This window comes from Labrus bergylta, chromosome 10, assembly GCF_963930695.1.
Source record: "Labrus bergylta chromosome 10, fLabBer1.1, whole genome shotgun sequence".
In the NCBI taxonomy this organism is placed as follows: Eukaryota; Metazoa; Chordata; class Actinopteri; order Labriformes; family Labridae; genus Labrus; species Labrus bergylta.
In genome coordinates this window covers 27642519-27655478 of record NC_089204.1, presented here as the reverse complement: position 1 = coordinate 27655478, position 12960 = coordinate 27642519, and the positions used below count along the sequence as shown (strand labels likewise).

General features: G+C 39.8%; 1 protein-coding gene across 14 annotated transcripts in view; it reads right to left on the bottom strand.

Annotated features, from left to right (window-relative positions):
• Positions 1–12960, bottom strand: part of LOC109983199 (neurexin-1a) — a 338575-nt gene that overhangs the window by 309001 nt on the left and 16614 nt on the right. For 10 of the 14 annotated variants that reach the window (XM_065959877.1, XM_065959879.1, XM_065959887.1 and 7 more), the window contains exon 3: positions 534–551. The exons of 3 other annotated variants lie outside the window; for them this stretch is intronic. In XM_065959877.1, coding sequence (XP_065815949.1) covers positions 534–551 — 18 coding nt within the window. The remainder of the gene's footprint in view (positions 1–533; positions 552–12960) is intronic. One more of the 14 variants, XM_065959878.1, reaches the window with a different exon arrangement.

The window sequence follows — 12960 nt, the reverse complement described above, 5'->3', positions numbered from 1 at the left end:
AAAATATGGACCTAAAATTTGCAAAATAAATGGTCTAGATCAAACAAAAAATAATAAATAATATTCTGAAAAGTCTGTAAAGAAGTTGTAACTGTCAGTTTTAATGGCTTACTTCATAATAAGACATATTCATCCAAAATATAAAAGCTTGTACCTTCAGCTAGTAACGTCATTTTCCATGAAGAAACCGTTAGGAAAGCAGTAGAGTGGCAAGCTCAAACCTACACTTATTTTTTATTTGAATAAAATGTTTATTCACAGTGGATTTGCAATCTTCAGAACTATAGCCAAACCAATTTTTGATACAAAAAATACAAAAACATTACTCACTTCAAATATCAGAGAAACCTTTCATCAGTCAGTTTATACCCAAGATTGAAGAAAAACTGAAAAACATTTTATAACCTGAACAATACGACTTACCATCCAGTAACATCAATGCCATAACCATGATTAAACATTTGTTCACTTTATTTGAGTTGCCGTAACCATGACAACATATAAAATGGAAACCAAGACATAAAAATACCCACCTTCGGCATTGTTGTCTTCTGGAAGCACGGACAGGCAAAGAGAAAGAGAGGAAGACATTCATTAAGAAGCATGCAGACTAGTACTGGCCGTTGCATGTGGTAACCATGCAAGGCATAAAAACATCATGCAAGTGACCTAAAGTAACCCCTGCAGAGGAAATGCTGGGTTATGCACAGGCCTACACTGATCTGGCACGTTCAGGACAGAGTCTTAACTGAACAATCTGCACTGAATATTTGACACAGCCTTGAAGAATTGCATCCCTTCAAACAAGTCTTTTTTGGCAGCAGATAAAAGAAAAACCGGCATCCCTATTTAAAGATTGAAGAACCAGTATCGATCATGAGTCATACGCTGGTAAGGGGATAAAAAAAAAGTGCATTGAGTTGCTCGAGGCCAACTCATCCTGGTGCTCCTTCAGCTCTGCATATCTTTTATTTATTTTGCTTTTTTTTTAAAATAAATGATGGGCTCTAACTTTTAGTATCAATAACTGATTTATTCAGCAGACTCGAAGGAATCTGTGAATCTTTATTTGTTTTTGTCTTCAAATGAAAAGCTTCTCCAAACTGAAATGCAGTGCAAGAGAAAATCACTTAAATAAATAGGGCCGTGTTGTGCAGTGACAGAGCAGGTAGAGGGGTCCTGTGACTGAAACAGATCCATTCAGGTGATGTGGTCACACAGGTAAAGGTAATGACCAGTGTGTGTGTAGACATTGGCAAAGCAGAACGAGTCTAATACACTACAAAAAAACAAACAAATCTAATGCAGCGTTCCATTGCAAGCTGGAAGTTGATAATTCCTTCGATCTAAATGCTTCCAGTGCATCTGCTGGCAAAAACATGGATGTCCGATGACATGAGCTGCAAGGATGTTTATCTGGACTTGTCAGGTGAATGAGGCTTAAAATACTAGTAACGACTAGGGCTGTCAAATGATTACAATTTTTTTTAACTGTGCTTACTCATTTAATTTCTGCAGTTAATTGCAATTAATCACATGATTGAAATTCCATAATTTTGATTTTTTAAAATTGGGAGGCTTTTATTTTGAATGTTTGTATTGCCTTAAGATGAGAGTACTTTACAAGCTGTTTGAATTAAACCCTGCTTTTATTTTGAAATAAAGTGAGGACCGTTTGGTGGATGGAAGGTTAGGACATGAAGTTAAGGACAGAAACAAGAAGTGGTTAGGGATCAAAAACTAAAGTCAAACAACTCAAAGGAGCAGTAAGAAAGGCAAATGCTGACTTGTGAAATTAGACAAATATACTTCATATGATTGGACTTTTTTGCAGTTTATGTAATTGGCCTAACATTGAGTCGAGGTGTGCAGATGTGAGACAACTGGCTTGTAGAGAGAAAATCCCTCTCATAAGGTAGGCTGAGTAAAGAATCCAAAGTGGGTGGAGTTGAAAAAGTGGGCGGGGTTATAGCAAACAGGTGAGGTAAACGTCATGCTGGAAGTTGGAAATAAAAAGGTTGTGATTGTAAACATGCCAAAACCAATCAAATGAGAGGCCTGTCTATAAATAGAGCAAAATATGATTACTAAGATTACTATGTTTCATGTTTAAATTCATTGGTAGAAAGAAAATGTTAGAAAATGAAAAAGGGGGGGGATTGATGAGACATTATTTTAGATATCAATGAAACGACACACATCACAGACATAGACATGCAATGTTTGATCAATATTCCTCAATAGAAGATGTTCCTCTTATCAATCCAGTTGCTGAAACCATGCAGCACAAAAAAAGTCAAATCTCCTCCACACAAAAACAAAATCCTACCTCTTCAAAATCTTTCCCAGATTCAAGCGATTTGTTTGACCCAAAACTTACCATCACCACCGGCTCCCCTCTCCAAATCAGACACCATGCACAAAAAACAATCCCAGTCGTCGTTTTGTGAACAAGTGACAAGGCAATGACACGGACCAACACCATCCCTCTTGTTGGAAGACCAATTTCCTTTATGTCTTTATAATATTGTTATGTTCTTTTTTATGGAATTTGCACGTCATATAAAGTACTATTGGGAATTTAACAAGAAGGAATAAAAGATACCGTAAAACTTCAACATATAGCCCCAGTTGCTATGAAGTCAATCTGCTTTTATTTGGGACAGGCGATATTAAGAGTTAGGCCAAAAAGGAGAACTATTACACTCACTTTCACCATTAAGAAAATTATTTTTTCCATCTCTAAAGGCAGAGATGCAAAGACACAAATCTTAGCAGGTGTATTTGTTCAATATCTGGTCAGAAATAGCTCATTACAGGGCATCTGTAACGTAGTGTTTAGTGTGCATACCCCATGTACAGAGGCTTTAGCCCCCCCCAGCAGGTAGCCCAGGTTCAAATCCGACCTGTGGCACCTTTCCCACATGTCATTCCCCACTGTCCTATCTCTACAATAAACAAACGTAAAGTCCAAAATAAATCTTTAAAAATATATATTTATCTTATTTCAAGATTTTAAAAAAGTAATATAGCAAGGAAAGTCAACTTGTTAAGTGTCTTCAGATGAGATATAGTGACTCATTTATATTTAGACATCTCATTTCAAGCCAATTAACATGCACATTTCACTTTCTTTTTCAGCTGCTGTCTCTTTAATAAGATGTTTATGTGGACTTGTGGAGGCGACTAAGGCTAATAATATGTGTTATAAGATATTTCTGACTAGAAATTAAACAAACACTCTTGCTAAGATTTTGTTTTTTGTAGTGACATAAGCAGAAGAGTTGCTGTCACTCGCTGAGGTTTACATTTTTTCAGTCTACTTGATCATGACGCAGGGGACTCTGTGAGGCAGAGCGCTCATTCTGTGGATGAACTCACTCACTGCTGACCTTTAACCTTCTTTCTCACACTACTTACGCATATTACTATCATTCTGTCATCTGTCACAGATGTTGTAGATCTAATTCTTTGTGTTTCTTGCTGCTTTTTCCCAATGTTTTCATATTGCAAACTAATCACCACTGAAAAGGCCTCAAATGGAGACCCGTCGTTATGAAAACACGCAGCAACATCAGGCTAGGATAAAGGACTGGGCCTTAAACGGGGATGGACTTTTATTTGAAGTTTTACAGTTTTTAAATATATTTATTGAAACAGAAACTCCTTGTTAAAAATTCAAACGTTGAATTTTTCACACAGATTGATATTTCTTGATTTGAAAATCTTATCCATGATTTTTTTGTACCTTATTGTGAAAGAAACAAATTGCACTGTGTTCACAAAACAGTTAGCTTGATGATGAAAAGCACACTGCTGAAAAAAAAAAAAACATTCAAAAAAAGCAAGCATGAAGCTGGCCGTTACAAAGTGAGAGCATGAGAAGAGAAGAGTGAAAGAATCAACACTTGATGATGTTAAGGACCCTTAAAGACTGATGCTAACTCTTTACCACATTAGCCGATAAAGCCTCCCACTGCATTTCAGTTGAAGAATTGTGCACTACTTTAGTTTGGTACCATGTTACTGCGCAATATTACTGTTTTTATGATTCCCGTCCTCTTAATATTTAGAATCAAACAACATTTCTGATCAGATTTGTAGAGCAATAACTAACGTATCCAGTTATTAAGTACAGCTTGAGAGGCATGCAGTGTATGTAATGGTAATGTTTTATTAAAGGTCCCATATTATACTTAATTTCACCTTTCATGTTGTCAGTCAGTGAAACCTTTAAAGTAGCTTAACATGATTTACAGCTCAAGAAACTCTTTTTTTTTAATCTGATACTGGTGTCAGTAAAAACCCTCATTTCAGCCTCTGCCTGAAAAGGTTAGTTTCAGCTACTGTCTCTTTAAGGCTCGCCTCCCCAAGTGCCCACTCTCTTGTGATTGGCCAGCTCTCTTGAAGCCTTCCAGGAGGCAGAACGCTGCAGGGCTGCCAGGGGAGGGGTGGTCTCCAATGCTGGAAGAAGAGAGCCTATGTAGGAGGTTTTAACAGCTTACTTAGATGCTTGAAGCCAAGTCATGAAATTCTTGGTTTCATATCGGGGAACTACCATGTTATTCGCAAAACAAGCTGTTTAGCGCCTCCTGCAGACTCATCCTGGGATTACTCCAACATACATTTACCTCATGATCTGAAACTTTCAGTATGGGTGTCCAGCATTTTAACACTACTGTATGTGAGTTTTAAAATGGGGATCTGAATAATAGGTCAGCTTTAAAGCTCCTGTTAGGATTTTTTTTTTAGCAATTTATTAAACAAACTTTGAATTTAATATTTATGTCCAGATCATCATGGAGAAGATTGATTTCTTTGTATAGATTTGTTTGATATGTCTGTCACCCCTGCTGCGTGGTAGCTGTCAGATTTCAGCAATTTAACAGCATGCTGCAGAAACAGCCTTTTTCACGCTGATGATTCATTGAGATTTTCATGTAAGACTTTCAAAATATGTAATTCTTTGTTGGCAAAAAAAACACTTTTAAATGTTCCAGCTCTGTCCAAACGGGTCGCAAAGATCGACTCAAGCTCGAAAAAGGCCTCACAGGAGCTTTAAATGTCATCCAAGCACCTTTTCTAAGCAATGAAATGCGATTAAAACACTATTTTGTAGGAAAGAGGCATGAATAAGGTCCTAATTGTGACAATGCGAAACACGCCTTGTGCTCATAAATAAGATTTCTAAGACTGACACAAGAACATCTTTTTCTGCAAATTGTCTCCAGTAGTGATTCTTTTACAACCCTCAGCGGCCGCACTACAGGCGGTTTTATTCTGTGCTCTTCTGAAGAAAAGAAGCTTTTCTCTAACAGCAGTATCACCTGACAGAGACCATTAAAACAAGCCCCCTATCTCTTTCCCTCTCACACACACACACACACATACACATACACTTCCTTTCACAAACGTACCCAGCTGGTTACATCCTAATCCAGAGACGTAAATCCATTTAATCCCCTTGACAAAGTGATCCCAGTGCTATTGTGCTGGTAACACTACACCAAAAATGCACTCAACTGTCTATCAGATGATCTGCATCTCTGATGGTCTTGTGCTGCTGATCATCGACATGGTGTGTGGCTCATGGAAAAATAATTAGATTGCTATTCAAATTGAAGCCTCTAAACTCATTAAACATCTGGTGCGCGACAGCTGAAAGAAATGAAAAGAGGTAAATAGATCTATGGATCAATTTCGAAGACGTTTTCTGACACCTCAACACAACATCGATGCCCTGACTGTGAGCTCAAAAATGCCTGACGATCAAAACTGTGACAACTGATTCCCACCAAAGTGACAATCCATAAAAAGCTGAAAACTTGTAGCAGCCGATCCACTATTACACATTAAACAAGCTGGTATCAGCCAGCTGGATGAAATGTCGTTAAGACACACTACTGGCCTGCAGTGTGTCTGAATGCAGCTGGCTGAGGAAACATGCATTAGCAAGGGAGAGGGGGGGGAGTTCTTCTGGGTGCCGCTACATTTCACATGAAGGAACATGTGTCACAACTACTAGACTCAACATCCAGCAATAGATATAATTCATTTTTCTCTGCCATTTGACAATTTTAGATCCTCCTGTCAGCCTGAATAAAACCTCTGTCCTCCACTCTTAATGTCAGAAGCTTTGCAGAACTGTGGCTTTGTTGGATGTTCTGTTTTCTTTCTGCCTTTAATATCACCTTGCTCTTATTTGGCTTATTTTTAGTACAAATTGAGAATTTAAGAAATTTAACTTAAAGACACTGGAAACTTAAAGCTCCTGTGAGGAACTTTTGGTTTTTGTCAATTTTGAGGGCAAAGCAGTGTGTCTTATCTCTTTGCTGGTCTTGTTCCATAAATGTCTGAGTTTTTACCATACTGTAAGTCTTAATGGACGAAGCCTGAGTGACGTCATTGGTTAAGGAAGGGGGCTTTGGAAGCCCGTTGATGGCGGTTGCCATGTTGGAAATGCTGTCTCATCCTAACTTTAAGTCAGTCTAACAACAGTCTGAGAGCTGGAGCTGAGGCAGGTTTTAAGCCTCCTGACAGAGACCCTGCTAGTCAACAGGCAACACTGCTTGGGGCCCCAAAACAGTAGCCAAAAGACAGTTGGAAGCCTCCCTTAAGGGGTCCCATCTTACTGCCCTGCTGAACACAGGTTGGAGGGCTCCACTATTGATTTTTGCCTAGGGCCCCAACAGACTCTAGAATTTCCACTGCCTTCTGAAAAACAGCAACACTGAGCCTGCTGACTATCAGGTCATTCATGCACCTTATTACCAATAACTCTTATTACTAAAAAATGTAATAAGAACAACATCACTGGGTGTCATATGTAATGCCAGGCAGATGTTACACCGTGTCCTAACAGCAAGCGAGCGTTATGTATTGCGTTGCATCAAGCTTCTGTTAAAAATATTTCATTCTTTGCTCTGTGATCTTCAGTTTCCTGTTGCAAACAATAAGACATCTAGTGCTTTTGTATTGAAGGTGGACAAACAGATGTGTGGTGCTTTGTATTGACGAGCTGTTGACTCAAATCAAAACACTCAGAGGCTCAACAATTAGCGGATCACGGTGAGCTGGAAGAACAGTTTTTCTCAGGTGTTGCTGACACAAATCAAAGCTCAACATTTCCATCACAGATGATTGGATATTAGTAATGCAGCGTTCTCCCCTTTTTGTACAACAAGCTAACGAGCTCTGTTGAGTGAGAAAAGCGAGTGTGGAGCCCCCTCCTTCCTCGTTCTTTGTCCGTCTACATCAGCAACAGAGAGGAAAATGGAAATGGGACGTTGGGGTAAAAACGGCAAGCTTTCGGGTAGTTAGGACACAAGAAAAGGAAACAATAGAATCTGGCTGATTTTGTCGCAGACGCTCGCTTGCATCGGGTGCTGTTAGGACAAGCTGTCACTGAAAACCTGATGGGCAGTCTATAGAAATGGACTTGACAGCAAAGGGTTACGAGTTTCTCTTCTAGTTATCAACATCGATTTTTGCTTGAATTTTAAGGCTGCTTGATGAAAATATGAGCTTTTTAATATTTAGTTCAGTTAGAATAATCTCTGTCTTTGAGAGGTTAAGCTCAAGGTACATTTTTGAATGAAGCTTGTGTGTTCTGAAGGGAAACTAATTCAAGTCTATCAACGGTAAAAAAAAAATCATTTAAATGACTCTTTACCACATGTAAAGACGCATAAATGAATTTAAATATGTGCCTTTATAATTATTTTTCTGTTTTTATGAAATTTGCAGTCAGAGCTGCATTTCAATCTTTGCTTTCCATTCCAAAGAAAGATTTGTGCAGCCTGTTCTCAGAGTGCCTAATTGTGTGTGTAATGAAGCAGCTTTAAAGCAAATGGCCCCAATCTTTCCCTGGAAAATTGTGTAGTCAGACTTTACCTCAAACTTTTAATAATATGTCTGACATCAAAAACAGTTGGTCATTCATGATGTGCATCCCCGATGGACAAATTCATAGAGTTATTATTCAGGGAATGGGACTTCATTTTTGTCCCTCACAGTATCATGATGACTTGAGCTCCCCCAACCTCCTGCGGGGTGATCTGGCACTACTACCACCCGACGTCCCTGACCCTCCATCGGACTGTGCCGTCCCAACCAACATCCAACGCTCCGCTACCACCGTCGGACCCTGTCGAGCCTCAAACACCGCCCGACAACCAGATGTCGTTCCAACCAACAACCGACACCCAGCCTCCACCATCAGACTGTGTCGTCCCCACAACCACCTCCGTCCTCATTCATGCACGGCCTGCTCCGACCTCCACCTCAGCGGCGAGGAAGTGTGGACAACAGGAATGGAGAAATCCTTCCTGCATATCATCCCAAATGCTCTTTTGTAAAGCATCTCATTACAACACTTGTTATGAAATGGCGCTATACAAATAATGATTGATTGATTGATTTAGGCGTTGATAGTCATTTTTAACATGGGCATGATGTATAATATTACACTTGTATTATCATCGTCATTGAATGAAAAATAAGTAATATGTTAAATGAAGTTCCACAACATAAATTATTAAGCAACAGGCACTTCTTAATGGAAGCAATTCAATACTTTATTAAATAGCCTCCAACTGAAGCAGTTTATCATGCCAGCTTTGAAAAAAGTAGGTCAGCAAAAGCAATGTTTCATTATGGAGAAGCTGAAACTCTTAGAAATAAAAAAAAAATGATGTGAATATTTGGACATCTCTATAAATGAGCCGTACAAATATTTGCAATAAGACAGCTGCACAAGCAAGTGATTGTTTGAAGATGCTCGAATGACGTCAGGAAACGAAGTTTGCCGACTCTGGTGTTAAATCTAAGATGAGGGGGGAAAACTTTAAAACTAGTTACTGCATACTATCTCCTTATTTATCACCAACTGATCATGGTCTGAAATTTTAAGTTCCTCCAGTAAGACGTCCAGCTGACGCCTGAGATCATATTGTTCCCATCATGCAACTCAACTTTGTCTTAAGCATTGGCTGCAAATAAACATGCACAAAGCCTGAGTGACATCACCCATTGGCTGTTTTGGAAGTGTAACGGAAGTGTTTTCTTCTACCATGTAGATGAGTTAATGTCCTTCTTAACCACATTCCTGATCTTTTGATCCTCTCTCTTATGTTTCCTAGCTAATGGACGCCTTTTCTAAATCACAGTCAATGAAAGCATCAAGTGAAAAGTGCCTGTGTGACACCCTCATCTTTCTTTCTGCTTTACATCCTTCCTGTGTGAGACTCCAAGTACCTAATTTACGTCCACTCATGCTCCCTCTCTTTCACTTAAGGTGGGTTAACGTCTGAATCTAGCAGAGAGCTAAAGATGCTGGGAAACAGTCTGGGTTGTGTCCTGTGCAGAACTCTGTGTTGATCCTTTTTGCAAAAAGCCTTTTAATAATTACAATAGCCAACTTTGTTGTTGTACGTTCCCCGACAGAAGCCTATCCGTGGCTGTGGCCATATTGGACATCCTAACCCTAACCCCAACTTTCAGTCAACCCAACGACAGGCAGGGTCTTAAATCTCCTGACAAACCACTAAAATTCAGCTGCTTGCAAGTAGATCTGTCATGCCCCTAATTATGCATAATTTACATCCTTCATAAAATCTAACTGGGTGAGTTACAGAACAAATTCTCCCCACTACAGTGTGCACTGATAAAGACATTAACAGATAAGACCAAAATATTTTGAGTACCAAGCTGGAAACGTTAATTTCTCCTGTCAAAACTGTGAACATTTTTAAATGCTGTATGTATGGGACTTCCAGGTTTTTTGGAGCCAGCCTCAAGCGGACTCTCGAGGAACTGACTTTTTTTAAAATCTGCATTGGCTTCATTTTCAACATTGGAGGTTGCCGCTTGGTTTTAAGAAAAGTGGAGTTATTATCTGGCCCTTGCTGAAGAACAGATCAGTCTATGAAACTCTGAAATATGTCTTATCTCAGATGAAATTACAGAACTTTTGGTGCAGTGGTAGCCTAGTGCACACACCCCATGTGCAGAGGTTGTGGCAGACCGCCCAGATTTGAATCCAACCTGTGGCTCCTGTCCTGCATGTCTGTCTCCCCAATTTCTGACTGTATCCATTGTCCTATCTCTGTAAAAAAAAAAAAGGCATAAAAAGCCCAAATTAAATGACAAAAAGTGGTAGTTCTCAGGCTGTACCATGTCATCCCCGTACGTGCAGTAATACAGAAGAACAAAAAGTACTGATTCCTCAGCCAGCCCATTTAACAGTTGTAGCGTTGAAAAGTAGCAGCAGAAGAGCTGCTCTGAAGTCCCTTGTCGCACTGGCACTTTAAGGGAAAATGTAAAAAAGCCTTCCAGCAAAGGTCAGAGCTACTAGAGGAATCGATTTGTTGTTAAATTACAATGTGAAGCAAATCAAGAGTAATGAGTTTAAGTGAGGGCTCATCTCTTAGTACCTTGGCCTAAAACCTAATTCATCTAGCAGAGGAGTGTTAGTGGTGTTACACAGCTCACCATCTTCCTCATTATCCTCCTCCAGCAACAGTGAGAGTGGAGAGAGAGAGGAAACAGGCAGAGTGACCAGACACTCAGATCGAAATGGATAGCTCCCACAGCTGAGGCCATACTGTGCCATTTCTACTCTCACCATCTGAGTCCTTCAGCGGCTGAGTCCTTCAGCGGCTGAGTCCTTCAGCGGCGTCACACACACTTTAAGAACCGAACCGTCTTCATTCCACCATTCTGGGTGAAAATCTGCCACTGGACTTTCCCTGATCAAATATAACCAAACAGCCTAAGTGTTGGTGATTTAATTAATAATCTTATTACAGAGCTTTTTTCTGAGGACCGTGGGACAGATGGTGTGTGGACAATATAGTCAATCCAGAGATTTCACAACAGACAGCCCAAACAGAGAGGATTGTGGGAGCAGATGTGCTGAAGACCTCCCTCAATTCTTCAACATCTTGTGGGTTGGAACGATCCAACAGGATAATCATAGAAGATTATACAGTAGTTCTCATAATCTTAATCCCAGGATTGGATATATGCAGGATAGATAGTATTACAGATGTGGAGTAAATCTGTTTTGAGAAGACTTGAGTAAAGAAGCCTGACAGGAAAAACTGAGAAATCACAAGATTACAAGATGGGCTCGGTTTATTTGTACTTTTATTGTAACAGAAATCACATCGTTGTGTTGGAATAATGTGTCCTGATGTTAACCCGGCACCTTTAACTAGTTAAATATGCGCAGCTGGTGCTTAGGGAAACCGTGGTTTTGGATCCCACTGTTGATGTGTGATAAATCTGTACAACTCTAATAACTGTTAAAATTAAGCTGCGTCAGTTTTTATTATAAATGACTAAAACGTTAAAGTAGGAATTGATGAGATCTCAAAAGGTAGGAAGAAGTATAGTTTAAGATATCGTGTGTGTGTGTGTGTGTAGGGCAACAGGTAGCCCAGTGGTTAGTGTGTGCCCCATGTACAGAGGCTGTAGTCCATCCCGCATGTCATTCCCCACTCTCTCTCTCCCCGATATCTCTGCCACTATCAACTGTTCTATCTCTAAATATAGGCTTAGAAAGCCCCAAAATAAATGTTAATAACCAGAAATAATATGTGACATTTTGGTTTAATGACTTCCTAAAAAGAGAGAGAAGTCAAGCTCCCTCTGGGTTTGTTGTTCTGCGCTCTGTGTTCACACTGACAGAACAGCGCCTACTTTAATTTGTTTATCTTTTAATAGGAGACATTTTCAAATATGTTGTTTTCCCCCCTGTGAGCCCCTCCCTCTCTAACTGTCAGCCCCTGCCCAAGCAGCCAATTTGGAAGTTCAAAATCCTGCAGTTCGTCGAGTGTCCGCTTGAATCTGGCTCCAGGAACACCGGTAGCCACATACACATGACTGGCAGAAAAATACATTTTTACAGCATAAATAAACATGCTCTCAGCCTGTCGTTAGGTTGACTGAAAGCTATCCTGAGACAGCAGTCACTCAGGCTTCATACGTTCATATTTACAGTCTATGTATATGGCCCTGCCACCACACCGGGTACAGATATGGCCCCGCCCTCTCAGGTGTGTAGAGGCATAATGGCAGATCCTCATCTCAAGAGTGCAACTGAAGTCAGACCTTCCTACCGGGCAGAATCAAGACCGATGTTCACATAATTGAGACGATATCAAAGAGTAGATGCTGCCATGGTTCTCTTGAATTGTTAGTCATTTTGCAAACATTGTAATATGAATATATCTTTATGCAGAGGTTACACTCATGTCTTGTAAGAATTCAGAAGGATCCCTGGTGTGCAACCAATGATTTGTGATTTGTGCAAGAAAAAGCAGAGTTGGCTACTGGTTTAATCATCTTAATATTGAAATCACAAACTCTACTAAGGGTAGAGTATTTATATTTTAAGAGGGATCACTTTCCTACTCACACAGTAGGTACACAAACCCACCTCCAAAAGTGACATGTACACTTCACTGCAGTCGACTCAAGTTCGGTTTATTTTTCCAATCGACAGGTCTTCAAAGTATCAAAAAAAAAAATTCCTTAAAAGTGTTTGTCTGGGTTTCCATCATTACTGCGGCATCTTTCAAATTAGTGCGCAGTTTTTTTTTATTTTTTTGGCATTTCAGACGACTCTCATGAAGGATGACACCCAACCGGCAGCATCAAAGGCAACTTCTTTTCAAAGAGAAAAAATATCGACTCCAGTCTGGAATTTAAAGAGGCTATAACGCTCGCCTCGATACGGCTTCATTATGTATCTGCGTAGGTGAGATCAAACCGCTCAGATTTCATAGAAAACACCCAGCAATTATGCAAAGTGAGATATTCTTCCAGATAAAAACATAGGTATGAATAAATCTCTGATAGGCAAGGGGGAAAATCTTTCTTAAAAGCTAGAACTCAGGTGCTGAATGAGATGTCTCTTCCTTGCGGTGCAAAGAGAAACATCAATCTATCAATGGA